The sequence below is a fragment of the Rana temporaria genome, chromosome 1, assembly GCF_905171775.1.
Source record: "Rana temporaria chromosome 1, aRanTem1.1, whole genome shotgun sequence".
Classification (NCBI taxonomy): Eukaryota; Metazoa; Chordata; class Amphibia; order Anura; family Ranidae; genus Rana; species Rana temporaria.
The window spans coordinates 666,619,716-666,641,396 of record NC_053489.1 but is presented as its reverse complement, the minus strand read 5'-3'; the positions used below and the strand labels follow the sequence as shown (position 1 = coordinate 666,641,396).

Below are 21,681 nucleotides of genomic sequence, written 5' to 3'. Positions count from 1 at the left end.
AGGCATGTAATGGTGGCACAGTGAGGCATGTAATGGTAGCACAGTCTGGCATGTAATGGTAGCACAGTCTGGCATGTAATGGTAGCACAGTCTGGCATGTAATGGTAGCACAGTCTGGCATGTAATGGTAGCACAGTCTGGCATGTAATGGTAGCACAGTCTGGCATGTAATGGTTGCACAGTCTGGCATGTAATGGTGGCACAGTCTGGCATGTAATGGTGGCACAGTCTGGCATGTAATGGTGGCACAGTGAGGCATGTAATGGTGGCACAGTGAGGCATGTAATGGCACAGTGAGGCATGTAATGGTGGCACAGTGAGGCATGTAATGGTGGCACAGTGAGGCATGTAATGGCACAGTGAGGTGAGGCGAGGCATGACTAGTAGGAAGGGGTCGTCTTATACGGCGAGTATATCCCAAAACCAACATTTTAGCTGGAAAATTAGGGGGTCGTCTTATACGCCCAGTCGCCTTATACGCCGGCAAATACGGTAGTCTTGAAGTGGTTAAAGTAATGCAGTGCCGTATCGCAAAAAAAATGGCCTGGTTATCAAGGGGGGGGGGTAAATCTTCCAGAGCGGAAGTGGTTAAGCTCCCATTTAATTTCGCAGCCTTGCACCTTCAGAGGGGAGCAAACTAGTCTTGCTTCCTGTTGGTCAGGGACTGTTGAGCTGCCACGTTGACTACATTATAATAATATGATGAAACAGGAAGTGAATATTTCAAATACTTGACTAGCAGATAAGGTTTTCTCAGAAGCTTTTCTGCGCGCCTTGTGAATCGTCTCTCTCTGTAAAGTGGATTTTACCTTTTGGATATTTTATTGGATCTGCATTGTATCTCAGTTTTTTCTTGAAGACGCAAGTTTGTCTCTATTGGCGACTTCATGGATTTTACCCAAAACTTGGAAAATATGGCTTACTGGAACTTGTACTACGACCAGACTCATCTCCATCTGGATTATATTTTTGTTTTATGAATCAAACTTTATATTTCTTTACTAGGTATGGACAAAATTCACTGTAAGTTATGTTCAATATGGGACATTGTATTATTATTCCCTTTACAGTATATACTGCAAATATTACATTGGTCAAGGGTCATATCAACCCCAGGTTGACACGCAGCAAATATTAAAGCGGGGGTTCACCCTATCGACGGGAAAAAAACATTTTTTTTTTCTTTTACCTTTAAATCAGGCATTGTAGCGCGAGCTACAGTATGCCTGTCCCGAATTTTTTCCCCCCATACTCACCTTGTAGTCGTCCATCGAAGATACCGGGGAATGGGCGTGCCTCTGGAGACGGAGGATGATTGACGGCCGGCTCTGGCGCGTCACGCTTCTCCGGAAATAGCCGAAATAGGCTTGGTCTTCACGACGCGTGCGCATAGCCTGTGCGCACGCGCCGTGAAGAGCCGAGACCTACTCCGGCTGTCTTCGGGGAGAGTGACGTGCCAGGGCCGGCCGTCAATCATCCTCCCTCTCCATAGGCACGCCCATTCCCCGCGGGAGCCGAAATCTACGATGGACGACTACGAGGTGAGTACGGGGTTAAAAAAATCGGGACAGGCATACTGTAGCTCGCGCTACAATGCCTGTCTCGATGGTAACATCAAGTACGAGAGGGTGAACTACCGCTTTAACAGTATAACTTTGTATACTACAGTGGAACCTCGGATTATGAGTATAATCCGTTCCAGAAGAATGCTTGTAATCCAAAGCACTTGCATATCAAAGCGAGTTTTCCATAGAAGTCAATAGAAACAAAAATAATTTGCATGTGGCCAGAAATGGGGGGGGGGGGACTCAGAAATACTCGGAAATCGTTTGGTTGCCCTCGGAAGCCCCCAGAAAGGCTCGGAAACGGAGTATTTCCGAGTATTTCTGAACAGCTCCGGACGATCAGAGCCATTTTATTGTCTAGGGTCTCTGCTAAAAAAATATCGGGCCAGATTCACGTAGCGCAGCGGATATATAGATCCGCTCGATCTACGTGAATTAAGATCCGCTCCCGCAAGTTTAGGAGGCAAGTGGCTAATTCACAAACCACTTACCTCCAAACTTGCGGCGGCGGATCCTAAATCCCCCGGCGGAATTCAAATTCCGCGGCTAGGGGGAGTGTACTATTTAAATCAGGCGCGTTCCCGCACCGATTTAAATGCGCATGCGCCGTCCGGGAAATTTCCCGGCGTGCATTGCTCCCACTGACGTCACTAGGACGTCAGTGGTTTCGACGTGAGCGGGACTTGCGACGCGCGTGTTCGTGAATCGGCGTACGCAAACGACGTTGGAAAATTCAAATTCGACGCGGGAACGCCAGCTATACTTAACATTGGCTGCGCCTGCTAAAAGCAGGGGTAAGTATACGACGGGAAAACCGCTACGGAAACGACGTAAGAACACTGCGACGGGTCTGCGTACGTTCGTGAATTTGCGTATCTCGCTGATTTACATATTATTTATCGTAAATCAGCGGGAACGCCATTTTTAAATTGAAAAAAAGATCCGACAGTGGGCCAGATTCAGGAACATCAGCGGATCTTTGGTCCGGCGCAGTGCATCTTTTTTACACTGCGCCGGAGCAGCGCAGAGAGGCATGCTAGTGATTCAGGAAACTTTTTTCCTGTCTCTTGCCCCGGCGTGGCGGATTTTACACGGCGTAAGGCGGCGTAAGGCGGGGTAGAATAAAATGGGTGGCTCCCTATGCTAATGAAGCGGGGAGCGTGGCGCAGGGGTCACGCCGGGGCGCATCTTAGACCGCACATGCTCAGTGACATCCAGGGGTAAATGCCCCAATCTGCACATGCTCAGAACTGCGCCCCGGCGTGATCCCTGAGCTACGCCGACCCACTACCAAAGCCCAGTCCATGAATCAGCCCAGACTTCCGCCCTGCAGGTGCAAATGTACTGAAGCTTTTTTTTTTCTAAGCTAGGTGGTTTGCATTGTGGTGGGGCAGTTATGGCTGATGAGGAATCCTCAGGTGGGCGGATGACCAATTTCAGCCCAGAGGAGAGGGCTGTAATTATTGAGGGCCTCTCCCAACATGGGGACCGCCTCTATGTGTTGTCCAGCAAGTGTTGTTGCTCAGTTCGTTTGTAACGCTGCTGCTTTAGCTGCTCTCCAGCTGACCTCTGCAAGTTTGGTGTAAAGTTACCCCTGCTTTATAAAGGGTAACTTTCCGCTGCAAACCAGAGTTACACGCACCGGGAGTAGCCTGCGCCGGCAATTCGTAATTTGCTGAATCGGACCAACTCCTTCATTTGCATATTTAAAATAGAAAAACCAGGGCCGCGCTAGTTCAGACCAGCGTAAATGGGCGCCCACGCCGCACCGGCGTGGAAAGGTCCAAACGAAAAAAAAAAATCTACGTTACGGCGTAATATTGTTTGCTGAATACGGCACGGAGATACGCCGGCGCAAATTGGCATTTACGCCGCGCATCTCAGTCTACACCGGCGGAAATTGTTCCTGAATCTACCCCAGTGTAACACATTGTAACACTGTCGGATCTTAGCCCTATCTATGTGTATCTGATTCTATGAATCAGGCGCATAGATAGGACCAGTGTAAGTCAGAAATACGATGGTGTATCTGTAGATAATACACCGTCGTATCTCTTTGTGAATCTGGCCCATCATGTTTGGGTGTTCCAGGTAATTTTCTATCAGAAAATAATGATTTTTATTTGTAAGCAACAAATGTCAGAAAAGGTTTGGGCCCGGATTCACGTAGAGCGGCGCATCTTTGTGCCGGCGTAGCGCATCTCATATGTGCTACTCCGACGTAACTCTGAGAGGCAAGAGCAGTATTCACAAAGCACTCGCTCCCTACGTTGCGCCGGCGTAACGTAAATTGGCCGGCGCAAGCCTGCCTAATTCAAAGTAAGAAGGAGGTGGGCGTGATCCATTTAAATGAAGCTTGACCCCATGCAAATGATGGGCCGAACGAACGGCGCATGCGCAGAATCACGTAGAATTTACGCCCAAAGATACGACGGCTCAATGCCTACGACGTGAACGGAACCTACGCCCAGCTCCATTCACGTACGACTTACGTAAACGACGTAAAATACGACGGCTGTTCCGTTGTCCATACCTTTGCATGGGTTGCGCCTCCCTATAGGTGTATACTCATGCGACGGGCACAAGTACGTTTGTGAATCAGCGTATCTCGGTCATTTGCATATTCGACGCATAAATCAATGGAAGCGCCCCTTGCGTCCAGCGTAAATATGCGCCCAAGGTACGACGGCGTAGGAAAGTTACGTGGGTCGAAGGAAGCCTAATTTCAGGTGTATCTAGTTCTATGGGTACGGCGCATAGATACGAGGGCGCACATTGACACTTACGCGGCGTATATTGAGATACGTCGGCGTAAGTCTTTGTGAATCCGGGCCTTGGTCTTTAACTGGTTAAACGTCCTTCATCTACACACCAAGCTCTTTCCTTTAATAAAAGAACGAAAAGAAACTTTGTTTCACTTAGGTGTTGTTATAAAACTTGGCAGGCTGCATGGATTTTTTTTTCCCAGCTGTGAGAACTTTCTGCACTTGTTAGAAAGAATCGCAACATACTGTTTTGAAGATCGGGAAGGGAAAAAGATTGCGATTTCAATTCTTAACCACTTAAAGGGTCACTAAAGGAATTTTTTTTTTTAGCTAAATAGCTTCCTTTACCTTACTGCAGTCCTGGTTTCATGTGCTCATGGTTCGTTTTTGCTTTGATGTTGCTGTAAATCCTCTCTGTTCTGGACACTTCCTGGTTGCCTTTTTCCTGATAACCACAGTACTGGGAGATTTCTCACGGTGGTCACTAATCAAGGAGCTGTGTGTAAAACGAAACTGGATTGGTGCTGAGGAGTTTTAGACAAAGTATCACTGCTCTCTATTGGCTGACTGCCCTCTAGTGGCTCTCTGTACATCAGAGAACCAGCAAACAACAGCAAAAACGAAACTACACTGCAGGCACATTATATGATTGTTTTTTTTATCTATTTTTAATCATTTTTAAAAGGAATCAGTTAACTATTATGTCTCTATGCCCTGTAAACAGTCATTTCAGCTAAAAATTTTTTTTCCTTTAGTGACCCTTTAAGACCCGGACCATTATGCAGGTTAAGGACCTTGCCCCTTTTTGCGATTCGGCACTGCGTTGCTTTAACTGACAATTGCGCGGTCGTGAGACGTGGCTCCCAAACAAAGTTGGCATCCTTTTTTTCCCACAAATAGAGCTTTCTTTTGGTGGTATTTGATCACCTCTGCGGTTTTTATTTTTTGCGCTATAAACAAAAATAGTGCGACAATTTTGAAAAAAAATCAACACTTTTTACTTTTTTCTATAATAAATATCCCCCAAAAAAGATATACATTTTTTTCCCCCTCAGTTTAGGGCGATACGTATTCTTCTACATATTTTTGGTAAAAAAAAAAAAGAACGCAATAAGCGTTTATCGATTGGTTTGCGCAAAATTTATAGCGTTTACAAAATAGGGGATAGTTTTATGGCATTCTTATTAATATTTTTTTTTTACTACTAATGGCGGCGATCAGCGATTTTTTTCATGACTGTGAAATTATGGCGGACACATCGGACAATTTTGACACATTTTTGGGACCATTGTGCTGTAAAAATGCACTGATTACGGTGAAAATGTCAATTGCAGTTTGGGAGTTAACCACTAGGGGGCGCTGTAGGGATTAAGTGTGACCTCATATGTGTTTCTAACTGTAGGGGGGCGGGGCTGGACATGTGACGTCAGTGATTGTCTTTCCCTATATCAGGGAACAGACGATCAATGACACTGCCACAGTGAAGAACGGGGAAGGTGTGTGTTATGTACGAACGTACCTGGTAATCAGAGCCTAGTTGCAGGAGAAGGCTTCTCTTAGGCTCCATTCACACCTAGGCAGACAAATTCGCGGCGTTTTGTCGCCGCAAATCGCGGTACAAATAGCGGCGTTTTGTACCGCGATTTGCGGCGACAAAACGCCGGTATTGTCCGCCTAGATGTGCCCCAGATTGACCTCCTCTATGGAGATGCTTCCCATCTCCTAGCCGAACGCCAAAAGCCGCCTGAAAAAAAGGTCCGGGACCTTTTTTTAGGCGGCAGGCGTCCGGCGTTCAGCGTGGAGATGTGAACCATCTCCATAGAGGGACATGTGTTTTCATCCCTCTGGCGGCAGCGGCGTAGCACTACAGACGTAAAAAAGCTGGGGGGGTAAACAAGCAGGTGATTGGCTGCTAGGATGAAGGGCGGTCTTAGCAGCCAATCACCATCTAGCAGCACCCGCCCTCCATCGGAAATATGCCGTACCTCCCTCCAATCTGTGCAAGGTGAGGGAGGGGGCAGAGTTGTAGCGGCCCTGTAGTTCCCTCGCTGTGGGGGGGGGGGGGGGGGCCCAGAAGCCCGGTATATCACTCCAGGGTTTCTGGCTGCAGTTATGAGCAGAGAGCGTCTACTCTCTGTCACACTGCCCAGACCCCGCACTGACAGCCCACCCCCCTCCTCCTCCTATGGACACTCAGACAGGAGAGCAAAGAGATTGAGAGAGCAGGATCTTCTCCTCCTCCTGTGTATACCAGCAGCTCCGCCCACATTCCAATCCCTGGCAGCTCCGTGCCTCGCAAAAGTTAAAGGGTCACTAAAGGAATTTTTTTTTTTTGCTGAAATGACTGTTTATTGGGTATAGAGACATACAAGTTAACTGATTCCTTTTAAAAATGATTAAACATTGAATTTAATCTATCATATAATGTGCCTCTAGTTTCACGTTCGGTTTTAAAAGTTACATACATGAAGTTCCGGGTGAGAGGTGAGTCGGGAAGACTCACAGAACAAAAACAAACAAATGCAGGGCAGTGTTTTGTTTTTTAAATGAATCTGATTGGTTCTGAGGAGTTTTAGACACAGTGGGGTAGATTCAGGAACAATTTCCGCCGGTGTAGACTGAGATGCGCGGCGTAAATGCCAATTTGCGCCGGCGGATCTCCGCGCCGTATTCAGCAAACAATATTACGCCGTAACGTAGACTTTTTTTTTTCGTTTGGACCTTTCCACGCCGGTGCTGGTCTGAACTAGCGCGGCCCTGGTTTTTCTATTTTAAATATGCAAATGAGGGAGTTGGTCCGATTCAGCAAATTACGAATTGCCGGCGCAGGCTACTCCCGGTGCGTGTAACTCTGGTTTGCAGCGGAAAGTTACCCTTTATAAAGCAGGGGTAACTTTACACCAAACTTGCAGAGGTCAGCTGGAGAGCAGCTAAAGCAGCAGCGTTACAAACGACCTGAGCAACAACACTTGCTGGACAACACATAGAGGCGGTCCCCATGTTGGGAGAGGCCCTCAATAATTACAGCCCTCTCCTCTGGGCTGAAATTGGTCATCCGCCCACCTGAGGATTCCTCATCAGCCATAACTGCCCCACCACAATGCAAACCACCTAGCTTAGAAAAAAAAAAGCTTCAGTACATTTGCACCTGCAGGGCGGAAGTCTGGGCTGATTCATGGACTGGGCTTTGGTAGTGGGTCGGCGTAGCTCAGGGATCACGCCGGGGCGCAGTTCTGAGCATGTGCAGATTGGGGCATTTACCCCTGGATGTCACTGAGCATGTGCGGTCTAAGATGCGCCCCGCCGTGACCCCTGCGCCACGCTCCCCGCTTCATTAGCATAGGGAGCCACCCATTTTATTCTACCCCGCCTTACGCCGCGCTACGCCGCCTTACGCCGTGTAAAATCCGCCACGCCGGGGCAAGAGACAGGAAAAAAGTTTCCTGAATCACTAGCATGCCTCTCTGCGCTGCTCCGGCGCAGTGTAAAAAAGATGCACTGCGCCGGACCAAAGATCCGCTGATGTTCCTGAATCTGGCCCACTGGGCCAGATTCATGTACAATGGTGCAGATTTGCACCGGCGTGGTGCATCATTTTTAGACTACACCGGTCCAGCGCGGAGAGGCAGTTAGGTGATTCAAGAAACTTTTTTTGTCTACGATGCCCCAGCGGGGCGGATTTTAGACGGCGTAAGGCGGGGTAAGGCCAACTGGGAGTCACCCTATGCTAATGAAGTGCCAACCGTGGCGCAGGGGTCACGCCGGGGCGCATCTTAGACCGCACATGCTCAGTGACATCCAGGGGTAAATGCCCCAATCTGCACATGCTCAGAACTGCGCCCCGGCGTGATCCCTGAGCTACGCCGACCCACTACCAAAGCCCAGTCCATGAATCAGCCCAGACTTCCGCCCTGCAGGTGCAAATGTACTGAAGCTTTTTTTTTTCTAAGCTAGGTGGTTTGCATTGTGGTGGGGCAGTTATGGCTGATGAGGAATCCTCAGGTGGGCGGATGACCAATTTCAGCCCAGAGGAGAGGGCTGTAATTATTGAGGGCCTCTCCCAACATGGGGACCGCCTCTATGTGTTGTCCAGCAAGTGTTGTTGCTCAGTTCGTTTGTAACGCTGCTGCTTTAGCTGCTCTCCAGCTGACCTCTGCAAGTTTGGTGCAAAGTTACCCCTGCTTTTATGAGGTGTAACTTTGCACCGGAAATTTCAGCTCCGCTCACCGGGAGTAGCCTGCGCCGGTCAAGCTTAAGTTGATGAATCGGCCCAAAAACCTCATTTGCATATTTAAAACACAAAAACCATGGCCGCGCCAGATCCGACCAGCGTAAATCTGCGCCAACGCCGCGCCGGCGTGGAAAGGTTACACCGAGGCGATGAAGTCTATTTGGAGGCGTAATCTGGTTCTCTGGGTAAGGCGCAGCGATCCGCCGGCGCAAATCTGCACTTACGCCGTGCATCTACCAAAAAAACGGTGTAAGTGCTTCATGAATCTGGCCCACTGTAATGACAGCTTAGACCACCGTGAAAAGCTCCCAGTATGATGGTTATAAGGAAACAGGCAACCAGGAAGTGTGGAGATCACAGCAGAATTACAGCAACTTCAAAGCAAAAACGAACAATGAGGACATGAAACCAGTACTGCAGTAAGGTAAAGGAAGTTATTTAGCTAAAAAAAAAAAATTCCTTTAGTGACCCTTTAAAGTCCAGCAGCTAGATAGATAGTGGATGAAAGATCAGCATGTATGTAGTTGTACCCCATGGATGATGCAAGTTTACAACCCTCCACAACAGGGGATCCACAGCTCTGCAGGACAGCCTTTCTTCCTTCAAACTTTTCAGTGATTGAAAAGAAAGCAGCACACAGGTGGGTCAGTCATGAGGAGAGAGTTTTATGTCACCTCCAGTACCCCTCTACCAACACAGCAGCCTGCTGGGATTTCCCTGGTATGGTGCACTACAAGCCCCAGCATGCTCTGTCAGCCTATGTGTATGCATAGCACAGGCGAATAGGCCTGCTTGCTGATCAGTGGCATAACTCCACTGCCCAAGTCATCGGTGGCTGGTGATCAAATTTTTTTGGGGGCGGCGCAAACTAACTGAAAAAAAAAAACATCAATTGCAGCCTCAGGCCCCGTACACACGTCCGAGGAACTCGACGTTCCAAACACATCGAGTTCCTCGTCGAGTTCAGTGTGGAAGCCACCGAGATCTCGGCGGGCCGACTTTCCTCATTGAACAACGAGGAAATAGAGAACATGTTCTCTTTTCGGCCCGACGAGTTCCTCGCTGAAAAGTGTACACACGACCGAGTTTCTCGGCAGAATCCAGCTCCGACCGAGTTTCTGGCTGAATTCTGCCGAGAAACTCGGTCGTGTGTACGGGGCCTCACTGTGCCCATCAAACGCTCCCACCTTGCCCCATCAAACGCTCCCATTGTGCCTATCAAATGTTCCTATTGTGCCCATCAAATGCTCCCACTGTGCCCATCAAATGCTCCCACTGTGCCCACCCGCCATCTGCCCGCCACTTACCCTGTTTCAGTGAGGCAGTGGGTGACAGCAGCGGTTTCCTCCATGCTCCCTTATATTCATTCGCTTTTCTAACCCTGCTGGGGGAACTGCGAGCACCAAGAATAGGGGGTGTCAGCGGCGGCCATTGATAGATTCATCCAATGCATGAATCTATCTATTGGTGATAGAGGGGGGTGGCGACTGTGCGCCCTTATAGATGCACCACCACTAGCCCAAGCCTCCATCATTATCAGTGGAAAGGGCCACGGGACCAGATATCAGGGGGGGCCCTTTATGGTTTCCTGCATAGGGGGCCCAGATGGTTCTATTTACGCCTCTGAGTTACAGAGAGTGAGGACACTAGTTTGGAAAGCGGAAAAAGCTTACTCGCTGAGGACATTAACCACTTCCATACCGAGCACTTACGCACCTTCCTGCCCAAGCCAATTTTCAGCTTTCAGCACTGTCGCACTTTGAATGATAATTGCGCGGTCGTGCTACACTGTACCCAAACAATTTTTTTATCATTTTGTTCCCACAAATAGAGCTTTCTTTTGGTGGTATTTGATCACCTCTGCGGTTTTTATTTTTTGCGCTATAAACAAAAGAAGAGTGACAATTTAAAAAAAAACACTATTTTTTACTTTTTTATTTAATAAATATCACAATTTTTTTTTTTAAAACTTTTCCTCAGTTTAGGCCGATAGGTATTCTACTACATATTTTTGGTAAAAAAAATCGCAATGATCATATATTGATTGGTTTGCGCAAAAGTTAGAGCGTTTACAAAATAGGTGATAGATTTATGGCATTTTTATTTTATACATTTTTTTACTAGTATTGGCGGCGATTTGCGATTTTTTTACTGTCACCGTGACATTGTGGCGAACACATCGGACACTTTTGACACGTTTTTGGCGCCATTCACATTTATACAGCGATTAATGCGATAAATATGCACTAATTACTGTATAAATGTGACTGGCATTCAAGGGGTTAACACTAGGGGGTGAGGGAGGGGTTAATATGTATACCTGTATTGTGTTCTAACTGTGGGGGAAGGGGGGGGGTGACTGGGGGAGGTGACTGATCTGTGTCCCTATGTACAAGAGACACAGATCGGTCTCCTCTGTCCCCTGACAGGACGTGGAGCTCTGTGTTTACACACAGAGCTCCACGTCACTGCTCTTACGTTACCGATCGCTGGTACCTGGCGGACATCGCGACCGCCAGGCACGCGCATCGGCATCTCGGGGACGCGCGCGCCCCCCAGTGGCCGGAGGAATACAGGACGTCAATAGACGTCCTGTTGAGTTTTCAGAGTCACCGTGGAGCCGTCATTTGACGATGGCCCGGTACTCTAGTGGTTAAAGTGGAGTTGTTGAGGGCTGTCATGTGGTGGGCTGAGCAGACTGTGATGTATGGGAGAGATGTGGACATTACAGTGGGGGGGGGGGGGAAACTGTATTGAATTATAGTTGCTACCATCTGATGGAATGTACTGTACATCATCTCTACGGCCCTGTACACACGACCAAGTTTCTCGGCAGAATTCAGCCAGAAACTCGGTCGGAGCTGGATTCTGCTGAGGAACTCGGTCGTGTGTACACTTTTCAGCGAGGAAGCCGACGAGGAACTCGTCGGGCCGAAAAGAGAACATGTTCTCTATTTCCTCGTTGTTCAATGAGGAAAGTCGGCCCGCCGAGATCTCGGCGGCTTCCACACTGAACTCGATGAGGAACTCGATGTGTTTGGCACGTCGAGTTCCTTGGACGTGTGTACGGGGCCTACTAGTTCATTGGAAATTTACTACAAAAAAAAAAAAACACAACAATTTGCAGTTACAATTTTGAATCAAATTGCTTTTGCTGTTTATTTGGAAAGTGTACCTTGCTGCCAATGTGTAAATAAATGTGTCTACCCTTTCTATGGGATGTTGTGGTGGGAATTTGTGAAGAACACCAGTTTTATAGCCTGACAAAATGTGTTTGTGGTAGTGGAGCTGCTCTATAATAAAGATGTGGACATTACAGTGGGGGAGGCTGAGGACTGTGATGTGTGGGGGCAATGAGGACAGTAATGTGAAGGGGGCAAAAGATAGTAATGTGGGGGGATAATGTAAATTGGGGCAAAGGACTGGCGGGGGGTTGGTATCAAGGAAGTGTGAGAACGTTACTGTGGAGGGGGGTGATATAAAGGAGGACCTGAAGACACTCCTCAAGAGGGAGAGGACTCTGATGTGCACTGGGGACTGAGGATGCTGATTTAAGAATGGGTTCAGATCTGTACATGTGCATTAGGTGCACATGTCATGAGTGGGTCAGCCCAAAAATGGGCTGCAATACCCGCAAAAAACACGGAGAAAGACGTCTTTGACGTCTTTTCCAAAATAGTGCGGCAGCAACATGCGGTTTGGCACATGCGAAAAGGCGGCACGGGTAACGACATGATGTTCGGACCTCTGCTGGAAGAAAATTTTGCTGACTTTACCTCAGTGAATTTTAATTCATTACCCTTGCTATATAGTATATAGGATGTTACAACACATATAGAGCACGTTGCCCTGTAGGTGTTCACCATTTTTGTTTCATGGCATGGGGGGGCAACAAAGCAGCTACTGGGGTGATAAGCTAGATTCAGATAGCCCGCCGTAACTTTGTGCGGACGTAGCGTATCTCAGATACGCTACGCTGCCGTAACTTAGTGAGGCAGGTTCTGTATTGGCGTATGTGGTCCGGCGTAAGCCTGCGGAATTCAAATTATCCATGTAGTGGGAGTGTTGTATGGTAATGAGGGCTGACCCCACGTAATTGACGTTTTTGACTAACGGCGCATGCGCCGTCCGTGAACGTAACCCAGTGTGCATGCTCCAAATTAACCCGCAAAAAGCCAATGCTTTCGACGTGAATGTAAATTCCGCACAGCCCTATTCGCGAATGACTTACGCAAACGATGTAATCGACGGAAAATTTGACGCTGGCCCGACGTCCATACTTAACATAGGATACGCCTCATATAGCAGGGGTAACTTTACGCCGGAAAAAGCCATATGTTTCTGAATCGGCGTATCTACCTAATTTGCATATTCCTTGCGCAAATCGATGGAAGCGCCACCTAGCGGCCAGCGTAAATATGCAACTAAGATACGACGGTGTAAGAGACTTACGCCAGTCGGATCTTAGCCAAATTCCTGAATACAGAAAAAAAATATGCCGGAGCATCCTAGAAGTTACGCGGCGTATCAATAGATACTTAAAAAAGAGTGCACAAAAAAAAAACGCTCAAAGGGGACCTACACAGTGCACTTCCCGGCGCCAAGAAAAGGACTTTAATATAAGATGGACAGGAAATGGACTAAGTCTAAAATAGTATATATATAAAATTAACAGAAATAAATCAAATCTCTGTTAAAACCCGGAAGGTGATATATATATATTGCAGCAGCTATTTAAAATAGATAAAGCACATCTATTAAAAGTATAAACAGAGAATCAATCAAATAAAACCAGTAAATAATGGTTATATAATGATAAAACAGCGCTATGCATAAATAAAAACATATAGATATAAGATGTTGGAAAAGAGTCCATAGATCAGTGAATCAGGTAGAGTTCAAGATAATAAGGGAAATGTTTTCCAGGAATGGTAGTACACCCTCCACCGATTTCCAATCTTCACCAAAACGTGAGACACACTTCCCCTCTGGGGTTTACACTCACCAGAAGATCAATACAAAAGAGCCTTGAAATAAATCATCCTGATCGGACTTCCAACCTCATTCCAGAAGCAGCAAGGGATTTTTTTAAAAACTCCAACCAGGGGTTCATAGAAAAAACAAATGGCACCAAATAGTGTAATATCGCTTTAATAAATAAAATCCCGTATAATAACACACCCCTCTTCCTATCTACGTACAATGAGTAAACTTGTAAATGAGCATAAGAATAAAGAGTCAACTTCACCGCTCTCCTCCACACACAGGGCGTCGCGCTTGTGCTGGATGCACGCTGCTGAGGACACCTGGTCTGATAGGGATGGTACAGCGGTGGAACGCACTCTTCACAACTTCCTGGATACGCCGTCGTAGCCACGCCCTGACGCGTTTCGTCACATCCGGACTTCAACAGAGGGCGTGGCTACTCGGCGTAGATTACGTATCTATGTAGTTCCCGATCGACGGCTATTGGATAAGGCGCGCACACACCTCCGTTCCCATTGGTGTATCAAGGGACGGAAGATGGAGCAGACATCAGCCGAGTCAAAATATTGGGGAAACAACAATAGACACGTAACGCTTAGAGGACCCTGCACGTACGATCGCAACAATGCTGCAACGTAATTAAAAGTACATGACACTAGACCACAAATTCGACAACTAAGCAAACTAGCAGGCATTCATATACAAAAGGTCATAATAAAAATAACAATTCGATATCTTTAAATTACAGATAGTCCGCACATGCTTTAACCCATGAGTGACGAGAAGAAGGCTCATCAAAGTTGTAGATGGTAGGTCAGGAAATCGGAGACATAACATCGATTCCATTAACCCTTCAGTTGCCATTCACTATTGAATTTGGTCACTATGTGCACATTCACTCTTGCAGGTCAAGACATGGTCCTAGCATATAGGACTGTGTGTTAAAATACAGCAGATGCAAAAATGCATAAAACCAAATATATATAAAACACACTGGTAAGTAATTCTATATATAAAGGAAGAGGAAAAAGGAATAAATATGTATATATGTATAGAGAGGATAAAAACCTCAAAAAGTCTTAACATTGCAATCGACATTAATGCAATATAAAATTGATATGGAATATCAATATTAGAAAAAGTTTAAAATTTAATTTTAAAATTTCAAAATGTCTAAAAACATAAGGTTGGAGAAACAACTGAGCAGAGGAGTAAGAATACAAATCAAACTAAAATAAAATAAAGATCCCAGAGAGGATATGTCCCATAATGTTTCGATAATAATTAAATATAACGAAATATGTATATACCGAGTGAACTCATGTATATATATATGAGTATTTTGTATAGGCCCCACAGGGGAGTAGGGACCATTTTAGGGACAATAATAGGCATAAATATATCTAGGAGACAATAAAAGGTACTAATAATCGCTAATAAAATGATTGGAGCTAAGTTTGCGCCCAGTGTAGCGAACTTATTCATGGCAGAATGGGAAGATAAGACGATTTTTATGATTAAACGTGATCATTTGATTTTATACCGAAGATATATTGATGACTTGTTTTTTATCTGGGCTGGACCCATTTTATCACTTGAGGCTTTTTTAAAGGAACTCAATGACAATAAGTGCAATATTAATCTGACAAGCGAGTATAATCAGAATAGTATCCATTTTCTAGATGTAAATATCTATCGTAGTGGTGACAAACTGGGGACTAAGGTATATTTCAAACCCACGGACTCAAACAGTTATCTACCCACTTTCAGTGGGCACCACCCCAGTTGGCTACGAAATATCCCGAAAGGACAATTTACCAGAGTGCGGCGCAATTGCACCAACGATGAAGATTTCGTTTCCCAGGCCTGTTTACTAAAAGAGAAATTTTTAGAAAAGGGATATCAAGAAAATCAACTTTCTAAAACCATTGAAGATCTTGCACTGATACCTAGAATTGAGTGCCTTCGAATAAAACCATTTACTACCAATGTGAACACTCACGAGTGGAGCTTTGTGTCTGGCTACCACTCTCAGTACAAAGAAGTGGAAACAATTTTTTCATCACATTGGCATGTGCTTTTCCTGGACAAGATTTTGAGAACGGTCATTCCTATTAAACCGAACTTCATCTACAAAAAAGCACAATGCTTTGGAGACCGGATCGTAAAGAAGGTACTAGACCCCCCTAAGAAACCCCCCACTTTTTGGGACAAAGACGTTTTTTTTGCATGTCGAAAATGTTTACCTTGCAGGGAAGTTGACAGACCGATGAGAGCTATTGAAAATATCACTTCCACATCTAACAATATGACATTCCCCATTAAGGAATTCATCACGTGCAACACTGCTTATGTAGTGTATGTCTTAGAATGTCCATGCAAGCTTATGTATGTAGGCCGCACAAAGAGGGAATTGAAAGTCAGGATAGGGGAACATATAGCTAACATTAAATCGGGTTATAAGGACCATAACGTTTCCTTGCACTTTAAAATCTTCCATGACAAGAATCCAGCAGGTTTGAAATTTTGGGGAGTTCGTCACCTAAAACCTTCCTGGAGGGGTTCGAATCGTGTAAGGGAGCTGTCAAAACTTGAAACTGAGTGGATCTTTTCTGTTGATACATTGGTGCCGAAAGGGTTAAATGTCGAGTTAGACATCAATTGTTTTATTAGCGATTATTAGTACCTTTTATTGTCTCCTAGATATATTTATGCCTATTATTGTCCCTAAAATGGTCCCTACTCCCCTGTGGGGCCTATACAAAATACTCATATATATATACATATATCTATGTTCACTCGGAGTCGGTATATACATATTTCGTTATATTTAATTATTATCGAAACATTATGGGACATATCCTCTCTGGGATCTTTATTTTATTTTAGTTTGATTTGTATTCTTACTCCTCTGCTCAGTTGTTTCTCCAACCTTATGTTTTTAGACATTTTGAAATTTTAAAATTAAATTTTAAACTTTTTCTAATATTGATATTCCATATCAATTTTATATTGCATTAATGTCGATTGCAATGTTAAGACTTTTTGAGGTTTTTATCCTCTCTATACATATATACATATTTATTCCTTTTTCCTCTTCCTTTATATATAGAATTACTTACCAGTGTGTTTTATATATATTTGGTTTTATGCATTTTTGCATCTGCTGTATTTTAACACACAGTCCTATATGCTAGGACCATGTCTTGACCTGCAAGAGTGAATGTGCACATAGTGACCAAATTCAATAGTGAATGGCAACTGAAGGGTTAATGGAATCGATGTTATGTCTCCGATTTCCTGACCTACCATCTACAACTTTGATGAGCCTTCTTCTCGTCACTCATGGGTTAAAGCATGTGCGGACTATCTGTAATTTAAAGATATCGAATTGTTATTTTTATTATGACCTTTTGTATATGAATGCCTGCTAGTTTGCTTAGTTGTCGAATTTGTGGTCTAGTGTCATGTACTTTTAATTACGTTGCAGCATTGTTGCGATCGTACGTGCAGGGTCCTCTATTAAGCGTTACGTGTCTATTGTTGTTTCCCCAATATTTTGACTCGGCTGACGTCTGCTCCATCTTCCGTCCCTTGATACACCAATGGGAACGGAGGTGTGTGCGCGCCTTATCCAATAGCCGTCGATCGGGAACTACATAGATACGTAATCTACGCCGAGTAGCCACGCCCTCTGTTGAAGTCCGGATGTGACGAAACGCGTCAGAGCGTGGCTACGACGGCGTATCCAGGAAGTTGTGAAGAGTGCGTTCCACCGCTGTACCATCCCTATCAGACCAGGTGTCCTCAGCAGCGTGCATCCAGCACAAGCGCGACCCCCTGTGTGTGGAGGAGAGCGGTGAAGTTGACTCTTTATTCTTATGCTCATTTACAAGTTTACTCATTGTACGTAGATAGGAAGAGGGGTGTGTTATTATACGGGATTTTATTTATTAAAGCGATATTACACTATTTGGTGCCATTTGTTTTTTCTATGAACCCCTGGTTGGAGTTTTTAAAAAAATCCCTTGCTGCTTCTGGAATGCGGTTGGAGGTCCGATCAGGATGATATATTTCAAGGCTTTTCTTTATTGATCTTCTGGTGAGTGTAAACCCCAGAGGGGAAGTGTGTCTCACGTTTTGGTGAAGATTGGAAATCGGTGGAGGGTGTACTACCATTCCTGGAAAACATTTCCCTTATTATCTTGAACTTTACCTGATTAACTGATCTATGGACTCTTTTCCAACATCTTATATCTATATGTTTTTATTTATGCATAGCGCTGTTTTATCATTATATAACCATTATTTACTGGTTTTATTTGATTGATTCTCTGTTTATATATTGTATCAATAGATACACCAGCGTAACTTCTTTCTGAATCTACCCCTATAACTTTTGCACAAACCATTTAATAAACATTTATTGCGATTTTTTTTTTTACCAAAAATATGTAGAAGAATACGTATCGGCTTAAACTGAGGAAAACTTTCCCTTTTTTATATATTTTTGGGGATATTTATTATAGCCCCGGGAACGACGGCCATACTTAACATAGGATACGCCGCATATAGCCGGGGTAACTATACGCCGGAAAAAGCCGAACGCAAACAACGTAAAAAAAAAGCGCCGGACGGTCGTTTTCATTTCTGAATCGGTGTAACTCCTCATTTGCATATTCCTCGCGTATACAAACGGAAGCGCCACCTAGCGGCCAGCGTGAGATTGCAGCCTAAGATCCGACGATGTAAGTCACTTACACCTGTCAGATCTTAGGGATATCTATGCGTAACTGATTCTATGAATCAGGCGCATAGATACGACCGAACGGAACTCAGAGATACGATGGCGTATCAGGAGATACGCCGTTGTATCTTCTTTCTGAATCCAGGCCAGTGTGTCTTCTTGAGGAAATATAAATATAAGACAGTCTTATTTTCAGGGAAACACGGTATATATATATAATGTTTGTGGATTATAAGTAATTAAGTAATTTTCTAGCAAAAAATACTGATTTAAACTTGTAAACAAAAAGTGCCAGAAAATGCTTCCGAAGATGGCCGCTGGCATTGTACCAACATAGATGACTTGCACTCTGGTTTCTGGAGGGCAGCCTAGAACATGCCTGGACATGTTCCTATAGCATATGTATAAAGAATATTACATTCAATTCTATATGTATTGATTACATAATGAGACCCTTTTTAAATAAGACTTCTAAATTATCTACAGACACTAGCAACAACCTACAAAGTTATGCACAACTCTGCCCTTATCACCAACCTCATCCTCACTCATCGTCCAAACCACCCTCCTCACCCCTCCCAAGACCTCCTGTACTGGAACAGATTCATTCAGTGCCTTGGACAGAGATTAGGAACTGTGTCCCCCTACCCCACAGCTAATACATATAATGTCTACCCCCTTTCCCTGGCTGCCCAAGGTGGGCATGGTGTGTGTGCACTGCACATGTGTGGCGTGCTTATTTTCTAGTAGCTAGAGGGTAGTTGCACATGCATGGTGTGTCAGCTGTGGGTGGATGGGGTGGAGAGTGGGCATGTTGGAGCAGAGTGTGTCTCACATACTTGGAGATTGAGCTGTAGAGGGGGCTTCTCTTGCCCCTCTTGTCCAACACCCCTGGTAATGGTCCAACACCCCTGGTAATGGTGACAGGAGATGTGAGGACACAGCTGCCAGCTGGCAGTGCCAGCTGTTGGTTGAAGGATACAGATGACTGTGAATGACCAGACAAGGACCAGAGGCTGGACACTTAATCAGAAGATATGAGCATAGCCAGGACAGCAAGGCAGAGGCGAAGTCAGGGTACAAGCCGGGATCAGTTAACAGCCTGGTAGCGAGGTACAGGAACGCAAGGCAGAGGCAAAGTCAGGGTACAAGCCAGGGTCGTAATACAGCCAGAAAGAGAAGCACAGGGATGCAAGGCAGAGGCAGAGTCAGGATACAAGCCAGGGTCGGATTACAGCCAGACAAAGAACTACAGTAACATAAAGAAGAGGCAGAGTCAGGATACAAGTCAGGGTCAGTTCACAGCCAGGCAGCGAGGTAGGCAAAGTCAGAGTACAAGCTGTACAAGCCGGGGTCAGATTACAGCCAGAAAGCAGGGTGCAAGAATGCAAGGCAGAGTTGGAGTCAGATCACAGCCGGTCAACGAGGTACAGTAACATAAAGCAGAGGCGGAGTCAGAATACAAGCTGGGGTTAGATCACAGTCAGAAAGCGGGGTACAGGAATGCAAGGCAGAGGTGGAGTCAGGATACAAGCCAGGTCAGATCACAACCAGACAACAAGGTACAGGAACGCAAGGCAGAGGCGAAGTCCGGGTAAAGGCTGGGATCAGATCACAGCCAAAAAGCGAGGTACAGGAATGCAAGGCAAAGTTGGAGTCAGGATACAAGCCAGGTCAGATCACAACCGGACAACAAGGTACAGGAACGCAAGGCAGAGGCGAAGTCCGGGTAAAGGCTGGGATCAGATCACAGCCAAAAAGCGAGGTACAGGAATGCAAGGCAAAGTTGGAGTCAGGATACAAGCCAGGTCAGATCACAACCGGACAACAAGGTACAGGAACGCAAGGCAGAGGCGAAGTCCGGGTAAAGGCTGGGGTTAGATCATAGTCAGAAAGCGGGGTACAGGAATGCAAGGCAGAGGTGGAGTCAGGATACAAGCCAGGTCAGATCACAACCAGACAACAAGGTACAGGAACGCAAGGCAGAGGCGAAGTCCGGGTAAAGGCTGGGATCAGATCACAGCCAAAAAGCGAGGTACAGGAATGCAAGGCAAAGTTGGAGTCAGGATACAAGCCAGGTCAGATCACAACCGGACAACAAGGTACAGGAACGCAAGGCAGAGGCGAAGTCCGGGTAAAGGCTGGGATCAGATCACAGCCAGAAAGCGGGGTACAGGAATGCAAGGCAGAGGTGGAGTCCGGATACAAGCCAGGTCAGATCACAACTGGACAACAAGGTACAGGAACGCAAGGCAGAGGCGAAGTCCGGGTAAAGGCTGGGATCAGATCACAGCCAAAAAGCGAGGTACAGGAATGCAAGGCAGAGGTGGAGTCCGGATACAAGCCAGGTCAGATCACAACCGGACAACAAGGTACAGGAACACAAGGCAGAGGCGAAGTCCGGGTAAAGGCTGGGATCAGATCACAGCCAGAAAGCGAGGTACAGGAATGCAAGGCAGAGGTGGAGTTTGAGTACAAGCTGAGGTCACAACAGGTAGGCAGGAATCCAAAGATACATTAGGTCAAAGGCAAGCCAGCTCATGCACAGGAAGGCAAATGTAGGAGGTCAGGGCACAGGGTAAGCAGGGACTAAAGACTACCCAACAACCTGTCACGCTGGTTGCCTACTGCTGCGCTTGGGGTGGCTGCCCTTCCTGGCCACCCCCTATCCTGACCCTGTCTCCTTCTCTGTAGCTCCCTTGTTACCTCCTCCCTTCAGTACTGCTCCAGGATTTCTCCAGAGCCATTCCAGTCCTCTGGAACTCCTTACCCCAATCTGTCTAGCTATTTTCTACTCTGTCCACCTGCATAGTACAGTTATGTGATCTCTCACATACAAATATAGTAGGCTACAATAAGAAAAGATTGCACCAGTTGGGAAAGTTTACAAACTACGGTAATCAAAATTATTTTACAAATGTACTTACTGCACATGATGACCAGCAGGATTATCAGCAACCACGTCTTCATATTAAAGATCTCTCCAAACATAACTCTGTCCTCTCTGGCACGCTAAAGTGCACGTGAACAAATTGTATACAAGTGACCCGCCACGCCTACCCTCCCCTATGCCACGCCTCCCCCATTCCTTTATGACATATGACTCATTGAGTTTTGCACGTATACATAACCCTTAAGCTGCCTGAACATTTTTTTCGCACACATGCTAAAATGCACACGCAAATGCAGATAGTTGTTGCAATTTTTTTATGTTGCACAATTTTAGCACAACTGATTATCAATTCTTAATTTTCAGCGAAAAGTACACTATATTGTCAAAAGTATTGGGACGCCTGCCTTTACACACACGTGAACTTTAATGGCCTCCCAGTCTTATGCCGCGTACACACGGTCATTTTCTTGTGATGAAATAAAACAACGTTTTAA

General features: G+C 45.7%; 1 protein-coding gene across 1 annotated transcript in view; it reads right to left on the bottom strand.

Moving 5' to 3' along the window:
• Positions 1 to 21,367, bottom strand: part of LOC120924585 — a 72,088-nt gene extending 50,721 nt beyond the window's left edge. Inside the window, exon 1 of the mRNA XM_040335571.1 lies at positions 21,222 to 21,367. Within this exon, the coding sequence (XP_040191505.1) occupies positions 21,222 to 21,285 (64 nt within the window). The 5' untranslated portion in view covers positions 21,286 to 21,367. The remainder of the gene's footprint in view (positions 1 to 21,221) is intronic.
• Between the last annotated feature and the right edge of the window lie 314 nt (positions 21,368 to 21,681).